Genomic DNA, 19,239 nt, shown 5'->3' on the forward strand with positions numbered 1-19,239 from the left:
TACCCTTTTTCAGTTCCCACCTACAATACGTTTTTAAGTAATTTAATAATGTAAAATTTGTCATAAAAAATGTATTGTAGGTGGAAACTGAAAAAGGTTAATTACCTACAATTAGTTTTTCAAAAATAAATATATACAAATCTGGGAGAAAATGTTTTTTCCTTATATAAAGTATTAAACCACAAATAGGGAACAAAAAAAAAGAAAAATGTTGCTACTGATTACTACTTGAAGTGTTTTTGCCTGTTTTTCTCTATTACAGACAATTTTTCTAAGAGTAAGTAGTCAGTTAGTCGCGTTTGGTCTATATTTTAACTGTTCTTTTTTTAAAGACATCTTTTGTAATACTTAATTACAATGAAATTTCTGTGTAAAAGAAGAATCCGTGTAGCCGCCACTATAACCTACTGACAAATTTTGAGCCAAAAGGCTAAAAAAAACAATGTGAAAAATAAATAGGCGACAGAGATGTTTCGAGCTAGGTATACTTTCTAAGTTTTTATGCAAAGTATTTTAAAGTAACCAAACACTAAACTGAAATATATATATGTTTTTTTATAAATTTAGAATTTAGTTACTGACGTAACTTTAGATAAATAGTATCTAGGTACTATTTAGAAATGTGTTGCCAAATTGTCTCAGAAATTTGTTTTTAATACAATTTCAACGGTTTGATCAAAATGATCTTAAACTAAAAATAAACAAGTTAATGCAGAATTATTTAAAACATTAAAAAAAAACTCAATTTTTAGAATATAATGAAAGTGTTGAAAGAAAAAACCTTATTCATGACTTCGATGACCACATAAATGCTACTGTGAATTCTGCTTACAAAACTTTAGGGTTTTTATTTAGAAATATTTAATCGTTATTAAATAACATCAATGCTTTATTATTAAATACTTATACTTTTCACTTGTACGTATTTAACTTGGATAGTGCTCGTTAATTTGATCAACATTTTACAATGTGGCTTGACAGCTCTAGAAAAAGTACAAAGCCATTTTTTTTAATTTCTTTATTATAAAATAAATAAAATATCCACCACGCCAGTTCTACAATAATCGACTTTTCATTGATTTTTTTTGTTTCATTTATTTTTTTCTTTTAAATCTGTATAGTTACTTATACAGAGTGCTCAAAAACTGGCGCACCAACTCAGTGGTACATTGTTGAAAAGCATGTGTAGATTACGAGAGCTACAAACTTATTTTCTTCACTTCTTTAGTTTTCATTATTTTTTAATGTTCTTATGTTTCACACTAAGTAATCGTTTCCTAACAAATCTATGAATAATAATTTTTAAATTTACCATCAGTCCCTAGCAGTTTTTTGAATTAAAAAAAATAAAACACAAACAAAAAATCAAAATTTGTACATGTATCAACAATATCATTTATTTAACATTCGTGTTTATCAGATAGATTTTTTTACTATTTTTGTCTTTATAAGGAAGCATTTCTCTACCACACCATTGAGTTGGTGCTCTGGTTTTTGAGCACTTTGTATTAATTATGTAATTGGAGAAATCTGTTGGGCAATAAACAGTAATACTATTACATTATTAATTACATTTTTTTGTTTTAACTTAAAACAGAGAAACATGAATTTCTCGAGACAAAATATAGCAGAGTGTAATGTAATTCAGAGAAAGTTAATTTTATTTCAAATAAATTGTAATATAGCTGCATGCAAAAATTTGCTAATTTTACATGTTAAAGTCTCGTAATGCTTTTTGCAGGTGGATTTGTATTTCGATAACTAAACTAAATTTCATAGCATGAATTAAATTTTATCTACAGATTTTATAATTTTAATGTGAGTAGGTTATAACAATTGTGGATTTAATTGGCACCATTTTATTAACAATAGGGTTTTACGTTTGTTTCAGTAAGTAGAGCAAAAATTATCAAGTTGGGTTTTGAAATGTAATTAGAGGCGATGGGAGCCGATTAGTGCAGCACTCCCAATTAAAGCCCCTCAATATAGTGTCGATTATTTGTAAAAAGGGTCATTCATCCCTTTTGTTGGAAAAACACAATGTAGCTAGACGCATTTGTGTTTAATATTACCCTATTGTCTTTACAAATTTTTAATTGCGCTTTTTTCTTCTCCCATTGTGCTTTTAACCATTTCATTCTTAATGGTCGTTACATTTCAATTCCAGAGAGATTTTATACGTAACAGTAGAGAAAAGCAGGGGAGAGAGGCTCGTATTAAAATACGTCGACTGTTGGACGGACATTCGAGTCAAGAACCCCATAATTTTTAAGGACCACATCCGCTAAAAACGTATCAATTTAAATGCACATTATTTTAAATTTGGCCACCGCCAAGCCGCACGCGACCCTCAAATGCTCGGTTTCCGGTGCGAGCGTATTTCTAATTAAATAGATGATTTTTGTTTGCTTAGATAATCATTTAATAGACCCCTTGTATTAGCTAACATGCCTAGTTGCCCTCCCTGTTCGCGATAACATCTAGATTTTTATCTGTCAACGCACGCGCCCCGACTCTGCTCCACACTCAACCAAAATACCAATTTATTTCCGACTAACTTTATTGTTCAATTATGTATACCGGCTTCTAAGCGATCCTTGCACTAATCAATTATTAAAAAGAATCCAATTAGAATCAACGCTAATTAAATTCGCCGTTGTTATACCCTTTTTCCAGATACACACTCCGCTCTGTATTATGCAAATATTCCCTTTTTAATCATTTTATTAACATAACTTCTCGTTATATGATTTTTTGTTGTCGAATCGAAAGGGTTGAAGAAGAAACAAGAGGAACAAAGCTTGCAAAATAATACTGAAGCGAATTAGGGGAACGATCAGCACAAAGGCCAAAGCAAATTAACAAGTAGTTGTGTTTCATTGTTTTGTAAATCGTAGTTGTGCAAATTAAGGCGAAGGTCACTGCTTTTGGTTTCAAAGCCGCAAAGCTTGGACGGATTTCAATACAAAACTGGATTTGAGGAATATATATGTTGGATGCTTGTATTTTGCACTACAGTCAATAATTCTGCCACTATTGTTCTACAGATATAGACATAACAGTATTTCTTGTTATCGGTGTGATTTTGTAATTGCTAAACTTACGGAAAATTAAAAAAATTAAAATTAAAAAATAAAGAATCACAAACTAGTTCAGCAAACCATTTTTTACAAAATTATGTTTTTATAGACAATAAAACATTGTTTTTCTAAATACTTGTTTTCGATTCTTTAGATTTTTATGCTTTGCATTCTTAGCAGAACGTCTTTTATGACCCCACCACTTTTGAATTGAATTGAATTTGTATACTTTTAGCAAACTTACCTTGTAGGTAACAGAGAATTTTTTTTCGTGGTACTGATCCTTTAGTATCCTTTAGAATTCAATAAATTTTAATAAAATAGGATCTTTTGTCACACAGTTGCTATTTTTACAAAAGTATTTTGAAAAAAAGACGAATTCTACTTTTTAGCTATTACCTTTCTTTATAAGACTTTATTGTTTAGTTTAAAATTTTATTACTTTTTTATATTTGCGATGTAGTACTTATAAAGTGAACATTTATTTATTGTTTATTTTATTTATTATTGTTTTATTGTTTAATAGTCGCCTTAAAAATAGTTATTCACTTTAACTTTCTAAAAATAAGTACACACACTTGTTAGGAAACGTTGATTTGTTTTTAATTTTTTTGTCACTTCTACGTATTAAAATAACTAATAAGTAACAATGATATGTACATTTCTTTAGGTTGTACACATTTCTACATCCCTTATGACTAAATTTGGACTTTTGATATTTTGTAAACGCATTTTAGGAAAATATATTTGCAGTAACTCAAAAACGTCATTACAATATTTTTTAATAGTATGATGCTGCTATTTTTTGTGTTCAGGGAATGACTTATGACCGTTCCCAAAGTTTTTATAAATTTTAAAATTCTAATTTGTAAGCAAAAATAGTCTTCTCTGATAAAAAACATTATTTTTTACTTTTAAACAAAAGCTTTTTTCTGAAAAAACATTTTTTATTTTTTTTTATTTATTGCTTAATTTATTCTAAACGTCTTTTTCTCTGAGATTTAGTTTAATTAAAAAAATAGCGACATTTGTTTGTACCAAATGTCATAAAAATGATTAGGTATTAATATCTTTCCCAATGACCAACATACCGTTAATGTTGGTATAAGTTACGGTATGTTTTCATCGAAAACCCATTTGTAAACATAACTTAAAACCTCAAAACCCCATTTAACCCCTTTAAGGGGTATTTGACCACATAGGATTGCGTTGTCACGCAGATTACGTATGTATGCAAAATTTCAATTCATTGGGACAACGGGAACCCTTTCAAATTTGGTTCCAAAAATATGAAACAGACAGACAGACAACAAAGCAAGTTAATAATTAAATAAATAAATAATAATAAAATAAAAAATAAATAAAATACAAACAGTGCTTTCTTGATAACATTATTACTAGGTACGTGTTGAACAAGGTTTAACAGACTTATTAATTAAGTGTGATTGATCTGAATTATTACAGGGTGTTCACAACTTACTTCCAAACTTTTTTATTTTTGGGAAACCCTTTTTTATTTTTACAACATTTGATGCGAAATTAGAAATTTTTTTTCTTAAGAACTCTAACTAAATAACTCGGAGTTATCTGCCAAAACCGTTAACCACTGAACTCATTTGTTGATGATAAAACAAGTTTTATATATGTTTTTTAATTCCACATCAAACTATGTAAAAATAAACAGGGGTTCTTATTTAAAATAAACAAAACAAAAAGCTCCTAAATTTCAGAATTGGCAGTAAATTGTGAACACGCTGTAGAAATTCAGATCAATTAAATTTAATCAACAAATTTGTTAGACCTTGTTCGACACGTACCTAGTTATATTGTTATCAAAAATTTGTATTCTTTATTAATTTTTTAACTAAAGGTGTAAATCGATTTTTTTAATTTTATTTTTTTAAGTATTTGGAACATATAAGAAGCTAAAAGTGTATCTTAATGAGCACAAAAAAATAATTACAAACTAAACATTTTTTATTTTTTTTTATTTATTGGTTAATTTATTCTAAACGTCTTTTTCTCTGAGATTTAGTTTAATTAAAAAAATAGCGACATTTGTTTGTACCAAATGTCATAAAAATCATTAGGTATTAATATCTTTCCCAATGACCATCATACCGTTAATATTGGTATAAGTTACGGTATGTTTTCATCGAAAACCCATTTGTAAACATAACTTAAAACCTCAAAACCCCATTTAACCCCTTTAAGGGGTATTTGACCACATAGGATTGCGTTGTCACGCAGATTACGTAAGTATGCAAAATTTCAATTCATTGGGACAACGGGAACCCTTTCAAATTTGGTTCCAAAAATATGAAACAGACAGACAGACAACAAAGCAAGTTAATAATTAAATAAATAAATAATAATAAAATAAAAAATAAATAAAATACAAACAGTGCTTTCTTGATAACATTATTACTAGGTACGTGTTGAACAAGGTTTAACAGACTTATTAATTAAGTGTGATTGATCTGAATTACTACAGGGTGTTCACAACTTACTTCCAAACTTTAAACTTTAGAGCTTTTTATTTTGGGAACCCCTTTTTTATTTTTACAACATTTGATGCGAAATTAGAAATTTTTTTTCTTAAGAACTCTAACTAAATAACTCGGAGTTATTTGCCAAAACCGTTAACCACTGAACTCATTTGTTGATGATAAAACAAGTTTTATATATGTTTTTTAATTCCACATCAAACTATGTAAAAATAAACAGGGGTTTTTATTTAAAATACAAAACAAAAAGCTCCTAATTTTCAAAAGTTTGGCAGTAAATTGTAAACACGCTGTAGAAATTCAGATCAATATTTAATCAACAAATTTGTTAGACCTTGTTTGACACGTACCTAGTTATATTGTTATCAAAAATTTGTATTCTTTATTAATTTTTTAACTAAAGGTGTAAATCGATTTTTTTTATTTTTATTTTTTTAAGTATTTGGAACATACAGCGTGCTCAAAAAATAGCGCACCAACTCAATGGTGTGTGGTAGAGAAGTAGTTACATATAAAGGTAAAAATAGTAAAATAATTCTTTGTATTAAAGTTATTGATAAATAACGGATTTTAGATAAATGATATGTGGCAACGTTGTCTAACAGTCATGATCGCAATAGAATTTGAGCAACAATAAAAATAAATTATTTTTGAAACGGTTTCCTAGGAAATAATTCCCAGTGTTGGCACATCTACACATTGTGATTTTTTGGATGAATTTTAATTTTTTTAAATTAAAAAAACTGCTAAAATGGGATAGTAAATTTAAAAATAATTATTCATCGTTTTGTTACGGAACGATTACCTGGTATGAAACATAAAAACATAAAAAATAATGAAAAGTAAAGAAGTTAACACAATAAGTTTGTAGCTCCAGATTTTTTTAAACATGACTTTAGGAATTTTTTCAACATTTTTACCGTAATCTGCACTTGCTTCTCAATAACGTACCACTGAGTTGGTGCGCCAGTTTTTGAGCACCCTGTATAAGAAGCTAAAAGTGTATCTTAATTAGCACAAAAAAATAATTATAAACTAAACATTTTTATTTTACCGATTGAAAAGGTTTTAAAAATGTTTAACCGAAACTCCCAATTTCAGTTATCATAGTCCACTTTTGATTATTTTCAATTTTTATTTAATTATAGCCAAAACAAACATAGTCACACTCAAATATTTTTGGCTATTTTTATTTTTCAAATTTATGTTGTGCTGTGAACAATTTTTCAGTGATGTTTCCTAACTGGTTTAATCGGATTCGCTTAGAGTTTTGCAAAAACCGAATTCTTTCTCGTCGTGAATTGAGACGTTTGAAATCAAACTTCTCCACTTGGCATTCTCGTTTCCAATATTAAAATTGATTCGCTGTGGATTTTTCAGTAAAATTGTCCAATTTGTCGTCTGTATCGTTTACATGCAATAACCTTTATTGCCGCCGAATAAATATCTAAAAAGCTTAGAATCGCGATTAATCTTTGTAAAAGGAAAGACCATCAGCGCATGTAATCTGAGTCAAGCAGTCCCTATTAAAATGATGCGAGCGAATTCAAAACGACCATCCTTTCATTGTGTTGTATTCATAGGAGAATACCAGATGTTCGAAACGACATGATTAAAGTTAAACTCGAATTAAAAGCAATCGCTAATCTTTGATTTGATAGTGCCGGATAAGTTCAATTGTTTCCCCCCCAAATTGCTTCCACCCGGCGTCTTAAAACAGTTAGAGTCGGTTTGAAGCCATCATTTCGGGCGACAACCGGGCATTAGCGCCCACCGCCCCTTTTTCGTACCTTGTTTGGTAAAAGCGCCTCCCGCGGTTTCTCCAAATCGGAAAGTCGCAATTACCGCACTTTGAAATAACAGTTTTCGGGGGCTCACGGGTGAGTGATATTGTGCGACAGGGGCGTCGCTTTTGTCGACGAATAATATTTAATCCCGTAAGTACTGCCTTCCTGTTTTTCCGGCACAATGGATCTCCACCTTTAGGTGCATAATTGCGTTATCCCATCGCATCCATTGGTGCGCCCAGCGGACGCATAATGAGGCAAAAGCGACGCTAACTGTTGTCTTATTAATGGGCTAATTACCTCGATAACGTCAAATTTCGAGAAGGGTGGAGATGTAACAACCGAATTTGTACGAATAATAAACGTCTGCTTGAAGAATATCTAACTCGCCATCAGGAGATAGCATCTCGGCTTATTGCGATTTTAATATGCGTAACACTCCCTAATTATAATTATTATTTTCATACGCACCACACAACTGCCGAAATTTTATTAGAAATCTAACGGAACTGTTCGTTATTCACGCCTATTCGATTTGGGGCCGGTAATTAAAAAAATATTATTGGGTAACCTTCAATTTAGATGCGCACGGTGATTATTGCTGATTTTTAATTAAACCACTCGTTTAGAATGCACACATTGTCGTGCACCACCTGAGCCTAACAAAAAGTATTTACGACCGGTTGGCCAGCTTCGCCGAATTTATAGTTGAGCATTTTTATTACGCTAAAAAGTCTATTACGGAGAGCAGCGGAATTAGATTTAATCTCCCCCAGGTCGAGTAATCAATCGGAAACGAAAAAATATTTTTACAAATGTGGAAAAATTAAATATGGATTGAGTCACCTGTTCGGCATTTTTTACATTTTCCATAGACGTTCAAGAATTTTGATATCTGTTGGTGCCAATTTAAGTATTTCAAAATAATCTGCCGTCATATATCCAACTCTCTCAAACATTTGTTTACTTGTTGGTGTCACATTAAAATTTTAATTAAGACCTCTTATAAATATTCTGAATTCTTGAGCTCAAATTAAAGGTGGCTGCAGCAAATAAATTGCGGGGATTTGTTGAAGAAATACATTTTTATCCTTAAGTGTCTTTGATAGATGTGCAAATGTTGTATGAGGTGATAGTGGAACTCAAAAAAATTCAACTTTGAAGGTTTATAGTTTCTGAGATATTGAGAAATATGGAAAATAATTTAAATTTTTCAGAGCGCTGGCGCTGTCTCAATTAAACTTTGCCATCAAAAATTATAAATAAGACTTCTGATGTTAGTTCGTCAAACGCGCTTAAATTGCTTTAAAGAAGTAGAATTAAAAGCAAAAATAGGCAAAAAAAAGTACTAACATTGAAAAAATGATACTCAAAAATGGAAAAATTTTACATAATTCTTTTTTGTCTAATTAGAAGTTAGCTTGTAAACTTAAGGACAAAGCGTTCAAAAGACGCAAACATTATTTGTATTCCAATTTTTTGACGATTTTTTTCGAAATGAAGATTGCGCACTCTATTCCTCTCTCAGCCATAATCGAATAAAGCAAGTTGAGTTCTTTTGATTTCTCTTAATATCTAGGTACTATCTTTATTAATTCTTTTAATTAAGTACCGAATGATCAAATCATTTTGTCAGTTTTGGTTTTGTTACAAAATGTTTAAAATAATTAAAATTTTTATTTAAATAAAATGGAATAAAAATCTAATAAATGTTGATAGTTATTAATTATTATTAATAAACGTTTTTTTATTTTGCGTTCGACTAAAAACTTTCAGATGTTTTTAAATTTTTGGAATTTTTCAAAGATTCGAGAATTCTCGAGAATTTCCCGACGAGAAAAAAATATGTGGAGAAATGGGAAAACTTAACAGCAACTACAAACTTGCTTCTCCCAGTTGGAAGCGTCTACTTTAAATTTCAGGACAAAAAAACTCACTTCTTTTTTTATCATCTAATATTTTAACATTAATCAGTAACACTTAAATCAACCAAAAATTATTTTGTTAGATACGGGTTTTTAACAGAAACTCTAAGAAAATTATTTCTTTCAAATTTTTCAGTATGAAAAGCTATGTAATCGAGAGATAATTATTTTATTTTATCACACAAGCTTTATTGTAATGTTAATTTTGAAAGACCGTCAATGATTTTTGGATATTTTAATGTTGCAAATTTCTATCAAAGATAGATTCAACTAAGAATTTTTGTCAGTAGCATTTTCATATTCTTATAATCATAGTATTTTGTCTCTAATCTTGTTGCTTTCATTGTGTTCGAAAAAAAAATAGGTCAAATATAAATAATATTTCAAACAGACGCAGCGACAAGAAATTTTTTATGCACATTTCTACAAAAAAAAATTAAAGCGTTTCTCGATTTGACTTTCTAAAATACTTTCTGTAGAATGTAATAGCTTTCCTTGCACAAAATGTTTAAATTAAAACCGTTAAAAAAAAATAAAACAACACCAAACAAAACTTAAAAAAATACACGTATTTTTTTACCGGATGTTTTAATTGGGTATTAGCCCTTATTAATTTTTTTATTTTTATAAGAAAGTAGTAAAACAAACAATTTCTTGATTTCATATGAAGAGAATTATTGATATTGTTCCTGTTTTGTCTCTTTGAAATTAAAACAAAAAATCTTTATAAATTAGAAATACGTTTATATTTTTAAAATAAGGACGAAAAGATGGACATGATCCTCACTTCGGGTCTTTTGGGGAGTGTTGAAAGAAGAGAAGGTCTCTTTGCGCATCTAAACGCAGAAAGATTTCCCGACAGAACACATTTATTCTATGCCAAAGAGTTTCCAAAAACTGGAATCCAAAATTTTTATTTAAACAAATTATGGTAATGTGTTACCATTTAGTGCCAGAGAAATGTTTGTAAGTGGCAACTTATAATGCCATTTTCTTAAAAGGAATTCAACTTTTATCGAAAAGAAAAATTTTAATGTGTTGCTGAAATTTAAAATTAAAAAAAAACTAAAAATTAAGATTATCTTTAATTAGGGGAAAATAGCCCTTTAATAGGGAAAACAGCCTATATTCTACCGGTGGTTAAATTGTACCTTTGCAAATTTTTTAAGAAAATTTGGATTTTTTATGGTCGTTTCAAAAAATTGTCAAAAAAAGGTGTCAAATTTATTTCAACCCACCCCATTTTTTTTCGTAATTTATATCAAGTATTTTTTTCAAATTTTCCCCAAAACACAAAAAGTAGTACAATATAGTCTATTTTTTTCTACAATTTTATATCGTTAAAGTTGTCTGTCAATATTTAATATATTGTCTCTCAATTTCCAAGTGAAAAATTTTAACATTTCGTTTTTACCCCCTGATTTGATTCTCTAGTAAACGGATAAAACTTGGACTATGTTGCACAGCTTGCACATTTATTATGCCTCTGCACTGGGAAATCTGATTTTAATAATCCGTTTTGCGTGCTCATTGAGTAGGTTAAACAGGTAAACAAAACAAGTATCTTTCAGTTCCATTTATTCACTGTAACAACATTTCTTTACTACACAATTATACACATAAATATTAACTAATTATTTTTGGCGTATAGGTAACTGTGGTAGCTGCTTATAAACTTCGATATGTACAATTAGCTACATAAATAAATAAATATAATAATTACAGTCACTTATGTACATGAAGCATTTCTACAATAATAATAAATAAACTAATTTGCACGTATGTTGTGAATGAGGCCCAGAAAACAATTTGACTCGATAACAAAACTTGCACAAAAACCCATACTTTAACTCGCACTTGTTCACACAAGTCCAGACATGGGCGGCCGATTCACTGGACTGGAAGGTAGGTTGTGCACCGCCGCGGCAACGGCGGCTTGGTGATGGTAGTACAGGGAGCCGGGGTACCCAGTGGGCGACGTCACCGAGGTACCGCTGGTGCCCCCGTCCCTGCTCACTTCCAGCGGGTGGTGCAGACTCAGCGCGTGGTTCTGCTCGAAGGGGTGCCTCATGGTCGAGTTGGCCGACTCGTGGTACAGGATGGGCACCCGGACCAGCCGCTGGGCCGCATGGGCCATGTTGGCCGCCTCCAGCTCGGCCGCCAGCTGCCGCTTCCACTTGTTCCGCCGGTTCTGGAACCAGATTTTGACCTGGGTCTCGGTCAGATGGAGGCTGGCTGCCAGGCCGGCGCGCTCCGAAGACGACAAGTACCGCTTCATGTCGAAAGTGGACTCGAGCTGGAACACCTGCGACCGGGAGAAGACGGTCCGCGTTTTCTTTTTCCGCTTGTTGGAGAGGGAGTTACCGGGACTTAGACTCGAGTTTGGCATTTTCTTGTCCTTGTCGTTGTCGTAGTCGCTTTCGTCCTCTTCGACCTCCTCGTCTATGACCATGTTGTCGCTGTCCCGGTACGGGCTTTTTGAGCGGATGTAGTTCTGGTCCAGGAAGGCGGGGTGGCTGGAAGGGAGGTGATGGGGGCTTCCTGGTGACCGGGGGTTGTCGGAGGGCGACGATGGCCGAGATGAGCGGCTGGTCTCGAGCGTGGTGGAGGTGTTCTGGGTGTCTCGGGGCGAGATGGGCGGGGATTGGTCGTCGTTCGTCGAACATCCTGGAAAGAAATCCACTATTGATTTCTAAAACTGTGGAACACTTTAAATTCAAAATCCGTTTATTTCTGTCGTTTTTACTTTTTCCTACAAAAAAGTTAATACACGAAAAATGTCAAAAACGAAGGATCTTGGTGTAATTAGTAAAGTACAATAAAAAACTAATTACTGCCAGGGTCATAATTTACAATTACGAGCCGTCATAAATTGGGTTTGAATCCCGCCAGACGTAATTTGCTTCGTGTCAAATGGGACACAAGTTCCTAATTAGTACGATCAAGTAAATCAATACCCAATACGCCAAAAATAACAAAAATAATAATGAAGCCATTGTACAAGTTAGTGATTATGTAAATTAAAGGCTTTTTGTAACTTTATTACTTAATTGTGTCCATAAACCGGTGACAAATTAAAAATAATGACTTTAAAAAAACCATAAATGTGTCGAAAGAAGAAGGCTTAAGTATGTCGTAAAACAGATGACATGAAAAAGGTGTTTCAGGTGGTTATATTTTAAGAACTTAATTGAATTAACTAGCTTACGTTAAAATATGGCAGTTTGGTGGAAGCTCATCTTGTTCTGTGTTAATCGGTTTTCAATATTATTTTCGAATTGTTTTTTTTTGTAATTTTCAAAAAAATATCCGTTAGATAATGATCTCGATGGAGAAAGAAGTGTGTCAGATTACTTTTTAAGGGTCCACCCGGAAATATCTGGGTCACAATAACACGAAAATGATTTATATTTGACGTATATTTCACCTACATTCTGATTTTTTCTGAAATCCTTGATTTTAGTAATTTAACATTTAACCAAGAAAATAAGAAAAAAGTAAAAAAATATTGCAAATTTTGACATCATGGAGGATTTTTTTAAGCGGCGGGAACTTAATAATATTCAGGGGCTACTGAATTAAAAATACGAGTATAAGTATGTAACTTATTTATAACTAGGTGAAACTAAGTATATTTCTTCAATTTTTTTATATCTTTGTGTTTATTAAAAATAATTGGCGATTTTTTTATTTACTCTATAGTTGGAAATGTAGAATTAATTTGCTAATGTAAATTACTCGGACAGGTAATTTGTAAAATACCGTGCGATCATTAGAATTTATAATTAGAGTAGGCGGTTTTTTCTTTGATAAAGTGATATAAACTGGGAGAAAAAATGTATTCTAGTTAAATATTAACATTCGAAATTTTATTATTTGACCCTTTAGCTTAATTTATTATGTTAATCATCATTTTTATACAAGTTAAAAAATATTAAAGTCTATGTATAAATTCAAATGATCACATACATTGTTGTAAATGCTTGTGTATTTAGAACTGTATTGTTTGCGGTATAAAGATTCATTTATATAACTTTATATAATTTATGTAATATAACACTTTGTACAAATAAATTCATTAGTTATTTTTCATAAAAACTTAATAGTGCCATTTTTATAAGTTATTACTGGATTTATTTTTTTTTTATTAAAAAGTATATTTTTCTCCAATAGAACCGTAAGTTTTTAGACAGTGAAGATTTTATTTTTGTATTTCCATATGTATAACTGCTTATGCCTAATAATTCATTGCCATATTTTTTTTTAATTGAACATAGATTTAATAGTGTTATCTGAAAATAAAATATGAAATAATACTTTTTTTTGCATGATTTTTGAATGTATATACAAATTTTTGTTTTTTATTCTGATGTTGTGATTATCTAAAAACTTCAATCAAAATAAGATCGTTTTGTGCATAAACTATGTACGTACTCTACGTTAAGTACTTTAAAAATTTGATCATTTTTTTACATTTTCCGAAATTCTTTTTAGTTTTCGAGTTGTTCTAAAATTTTGTTTTTAAATGGTAGCTTATATTATATGATCTAAAAATGATTTCTAAGTTAATTACATTGTTTATAAACCATCGTTTTTTTAATTTTTAAATTCCGAGCTTATTAGGTACGAAGATTTTTCGAGCTTAGATGAAAAAATTGACGAATCAAATTACTCGAATTAAAACATCAATGGATATAACCATTTCGGCCAAGTTCGAAAAATCTTCGCAATGAACTCGGAATCCAAAGTTAATAATTTGTTACAAAAAATCGCGAGTTTATTACTATTTACTATTGCGTTAGAATAAGTTAATTTTAGAGTATATATATATTTTTTAATAACTCGGAAACTATAAAGACTTTCAGTGTTCTAATGTTATTAGTTAGATAACTTAGGCACAAAATGCTAGATTCTGTACTTTTGACTAATAGTCTAAGATCCGAATTAGGGTCGTCCTGCACTCATCAGCTCACTAGGTGATTTTTTTTTCAGTTTCCAGATTTTAAATAAAGCTGTGACCGCATTTTAAAGGACTTTCTCTCTTCCAGCTCGAGTAGGAAAATGATCTTGTAAAGCAGTTTCAAAGAAATTACATAAAACAGCTGTAAAACATTTTTGAAAATGAAAATTCGACGCTTTTTATCCTCCTTAATCATAGTTTTGAACATATTTTTTTAAACAACCCATTCAAGGTACATTCCTTCCTCTTTGAGTATTATATTTGATAAAAAATAAGTTTCGTATGATAAGCGCATGGGTGCAGGACGACCCTAATTCGTAACTGTTTGCCTGTGCAATCAGCTTTTGTTTTATTATTTTTATTTTATTTCAAAAACCATTAACGTTTTTCTTAAAATTAATGCATCCAGTATGACAAAGGTCTGAATACTTTATTTGTGGTATAAAAAAAATAACATTTCAAAACTTTAAATAAAATTAATCAAAAGCACTATCAAAAAGGTACAGAAACAAACTAGAAAATTGAACTATTTTTACAAAAAACTGGTATTTTAAAAAATTGTATTAATGTGATTGATTTCCGCTTAATTGTTTCTGAAAAAGTGCTATCGGGGGAAAGAATAGGTATACCATAAACTACCATATGTGAATATTTATTTCAAAAAACAATATTCTCGTATTTATTTGTTTTTGTTTATTTTTGAAACAAGTGATGTATTTAGAGCACAAACAGCAGTTTACACTTTTTGATTTGTTTAATTTTCATAATATAATTATTTTTAACGATTAAATGAAAACACATTTACAGTCTAATCAACAACAACACAAATTTTATTTATTTGGCAATTGTGATATGTTTGCCATTAATCGGTGATACTAATAAGACAGAATGTTGCACTTTACAAGGATACCGGAGCTAAGACCACAGGATGTGAGGACTGAAAAGTGAAAAAGTGTTCGAAAACAAATAGAAGTAATAGATCACGTAATAAATAAAACTAATAATTTGTAATGCAATTACGGCGAATGCCTGAAAATGTGATGGAATTTTTAAGATTTCTTCAAGTGTGACACATCCTTGTGTATCGATCACCTTGACTCGCTCCTTGAGCTTTCGAGATTCGCCGATAATATTTGAGAGAGTATTTAAACAGCACGAAAATGGTTTCGGAAACCTTACGCTAAGTTTGAGTCTAATCGACGTAAGCCGTAGAAATGCGGATTGAACAGCATTGACAGTTACACGAAACACAATCGCTCCCAACAATAAAAATACCTCGATGTTAATCTGCTTTGCTTAGATTTCCATTTAGGTGCAAAATCACTCACCGTTGGGGCTGGATTTTTCTTGCGGTAACTGCGAGGGTATCCGTCCCCAGTACCATGGTAACGTCCTGGGGTCCGTGGGCCCGCCGCAGAGGGCGGCGTATCTGCTGCTGGCGGCGGCCAGGGCCCCAAAATGCGTCATGAGACCCAGTCTGGAGAGAAAAATCGGCGATTAATTAATTAAATCCGAGTCAAGCAAGTTTGCCGAAACTTTCTTCCGGGGAGGATCTCCACTTAAGGCATTATAAAGTTGGTATTAAATCACAGTTAAAAATTAAAAAGGAGGTGCTGCTGAATCGATATTCCGGCGGTCCCTCGGGGCAATCTGTGAACTAAGTCTATCTGCCATTAAATTTGCATCAAGTTAAGTGTTCTTCTTCAAAGAGAGAACTCGCTGAGCGGAAGAAGACTTCCTCAGAATTCCCTAAGAAGCTTACTACCAGTTTAAGTGGCTCGATATTGCGACATGATCGATAAACAAGTCTACCGACTCGATCGCCCCACATTTTTGCCAAATTAATGCCCGGTTAATAAATCCAGCGGAAATTATAAAGAGCGATATAAATTATTATTGCGCAGCCATTAGTAATGTATAATTTATTTGTTATATTCGGCCGATAAATGTTCTAATTGATATTCGAATTTTTACGGCTCAAATCACCCAAATGGACCGCTATTTAGCGAATAAAGCGCATCAGAATGCTGGAGCGCTGATAAAAACTGTCAAGAATGTCAGCCTTAAATCTTGGCTTTTGTGGATTATAAGAAGACGCCTGAAGGGATGATCTCATAATCATCTTATGTTCCAAGGCCCCTTGAAAGTTTCTTATATGACTTAGCACTCCTCCAATTTTGGAGGGCACACTCCAATCAAAAATACTTTATCCCCCAATTTAAAATTCAAATCTAATTATCTAATTGTGGATAATTAGAAGTGTATTAATTTGTTACAACAGAACTTGTTCCAAATATTAAACTGTAATTTATGCTTATAACAAGTTTTTTATGTTTCAACATTAGCACAAACTTGAGTAGCTAATAAATTACATTTATTATGGCGACTTTGTGCAAAACATATGTTTAGCATTACATAAAAAATCGATAAATTTTGAAACAAAGACATCAAGTTTCACAATTCAATTTCCTGGTGTACAGAAAATACAGAAATAAAGAATAAATAAATAATGTAATTTTTTTTCACAAAATCGCCGCACGAATTTTTCAATTTGTTTTGTAATTTAGCAAGCAAACAATTACACTTTGGCAAATACTTCAATCAGTCCGATAAACTGGCAAAATACGCCAAACAAATTAAAAGCGTATTTTTGTTGGGCTTAAATTCATCATTGTTACAGCGGCTACTCATTCGTTAATAAGAGTGACACGTTTCTCACTGGAAAATTTTTAATTCTAACGAGTTTGCGTACATTCAAATTACATACTTATTTTCGCACCCGAACGTATAATAAATTTAGAAATTTGACCGCAACTGTTTATTACCCTGGAGGGTAATTTTTATTAAAGCAGTTTTCGCCAATTTTGCGCCGAAAATTATGCGAACTAATTTGCTAATAAATCTAAAACGGGTGTCCGAAAAACGGAAACTATCATTTATGCGCGACTAAATTTACATTCCTAATAACAGGCTTTATGGCATTTTAATATAAATATTTAATTATAAGCGACTGTTAATAGATCAGATAGGCAAGGTGATGGTTGTTTCTCGGGCTTTTTTTCATTAGTGGTATCTCGAAGCCTGTCATGTTTAATTAAAATTAATGCTAGTTTGGGGCTCACCGTGAAAGCATGGCACTGTCAGCATTGCTGGCGATTCCAGTCTCTAGGATACTTTGTCCGGTGGCGAGAAAACCGTTTTTCTTAACCGCCGGTTCGGTTCGCGACAATATGCTCGAAATGGAGAAATTGGTGGAAGCTCCGGAACTTTTCTGCTGAACTTTGGCTAAATCCTTGTGGTCGGTTTTGTCATCGTCACTTGTTTTGATCACCGGAAAGCACGTAATGTTCGGTGTCGCGATGTGGTTGATTAACCGGAAGTTTTCCGGCTCGGGCGATCCGTTCCTGCTTGAAGACTCCGGACTCGAGACAACGTTAACCTCGATATCACGCACCGGAGAACTCATTTTATAATCACTCCACCCTGTATGTTATCCAGCCACACGCACACTTGTTATTTTTATGTTTCCGGTCAGTACATAAATATCGTCAGCAAACAACTAGATTGTCTATGACCAAATACTGGTTGTAAGTGTTTTGAGAGAGTTTGTATGATCAAGAGGGCGGTGAAATTGAGGACACTCCCTCTTTCAGCAGAAACACCCCTAACTTTACCTGATATTCTTTCTTTCTCTTCAGCTCCGTGCCGGCGCGTATTGCCGTTTCAGTCGCACCCTTAACGGTTATAACTTTAGAGAGGGCCTCTTATACATATACTTTACACGTTGTGCTATGTGCAATTTGATGTTGCTGCTTTTTCTTCCTTATTGTGATGTAATTCGCACATCTTTGTTTACATCCGCCCGGACTGGCACACCTTTGAAGTGTTCCGTCTTAGTGCCAGGCTCGTTTTACGCCGAAATCTTTACTCAAAATTGACGAATCATCTCATGTGTTTACAAATAATTCCTTTAGGAGCTTAGCATGTTTAGAAGGGTTAATTTCGAACGATTTCTCGACTAAAACGAAACCTATTTTCGGCGTCAAAATGTTCAAGGTCTGGAAAAAATCCCCCAATGGGATTTTGCAGCTTCGATTGTTGGTTCATCAGCGAAATTTTCAACACAACTTCATACAGCGTGCGTCATTATGAATGATCGCTTTATTACACGACTTGCAATTTTTATAGCTGTGATAAACATCATCAAACACTGCAATAAATTACTTCGTTTCTAGGGTTGGTACTCGTCGTACTCGCATATCTACCTGTACCAAACATTTTAACAATGTTTTAAGAAATACTTGTTTTATTTTCAACAAGTAAAGATTTTTTTTCATGAAGGTGTAGTCAAGAGAAAAAAATATTCTTGTATTTCCTCACATACGTAATTTCACATAATTAGGTATACAAGGCCTTCAACTGTAAAATTTGATCAGTTATATACATATTCGAATAAGAACTCCAGTTAAATTTAAAAAATAGAGTAGTGTTCCTTATAAATTATACAACTATACATCCTTAAAAAAAATAAAAAAAATAATGGTTAAAATATAGTATATTTACCAACCGATATGAGTTTGAGAGCTGAAATATTGTCAAGGGGGACGTAATAAAGCTCATAAAATTATGTGAAACACGATGTATATTTTTTTACTAAATCCAACTTGTGACAAAAGAAGTTTCTAATAGAAGAAGAGCTTTTACACTCTGGAAAGAATGGACAGAAAATAAGTACTCTTTTGTATTTTTCGAATCTTTATAATTTCTTTCTCAATTAAACAGACAAGTGGTTTATTTTTATAAATAATATAATATAAATAAAATAATAATTTTTTTATGTACTTTTTGTTTTCGGTACTATTAAAAAAATTCTAATGTATTTAAAAACGTCAAAGTTCAAAGTTATCGCAAATTAGAATTTGATTATAGTTCAATGTATGAGCTACACAACGAATTAACTTAATATTTTCGAGTCAACTA

The 19,239-nt window shown here is 31.9% G+C and overlaps 1 protein-coding gene across 1 annotated transcript; it reads right to left on the reverse strand.

Moving 5' to 3' along the window:
• Nucleotides 1-10,860: 10,860 nt before the first annotated feature.
• Hmx (H6-like-homeobox) lies at nucleotides 10,861-17,874 on the reverse strand. Its single transcript, XM_962353.4, has 3 exons — nucleotides 17,382-17,874; nucleotides 15,588-15,736; nucleotides 10,861-11,966 (listed from the first exon to the last, which is right to left on the reverse strand). Exons 1-3 carry the CDS (start codon nucleotides 17,723-17,725, stop codon nucleotides 11,161-11,163), a joined length of 1,299 nt encoding a protein of 432 aa, XP_967446.1. The 5' UTR covers nucleotides 17,726-17,874; the 3' UTR covers nucleotides 10,861-11,160.
• Nucleotides 17,875-19,239: the final 1,365 nt, after the last annotated feature.

The sequence above is a fragment of the Tribolium castaneum genome, chromosome 2 (assembly GCF_031307605.1).
Source record: "Tribolium castaneum strain GA2 chromosome 2, icTriCast1.1, whole genome shotgun sequence".
Classification (NCBI taxonomy): Eukaryota; Metazoa; Arthropoda; class Insecta; order Coleoptera; family Tenebrionidae; genus Tribolium; species Tribolium castaneum.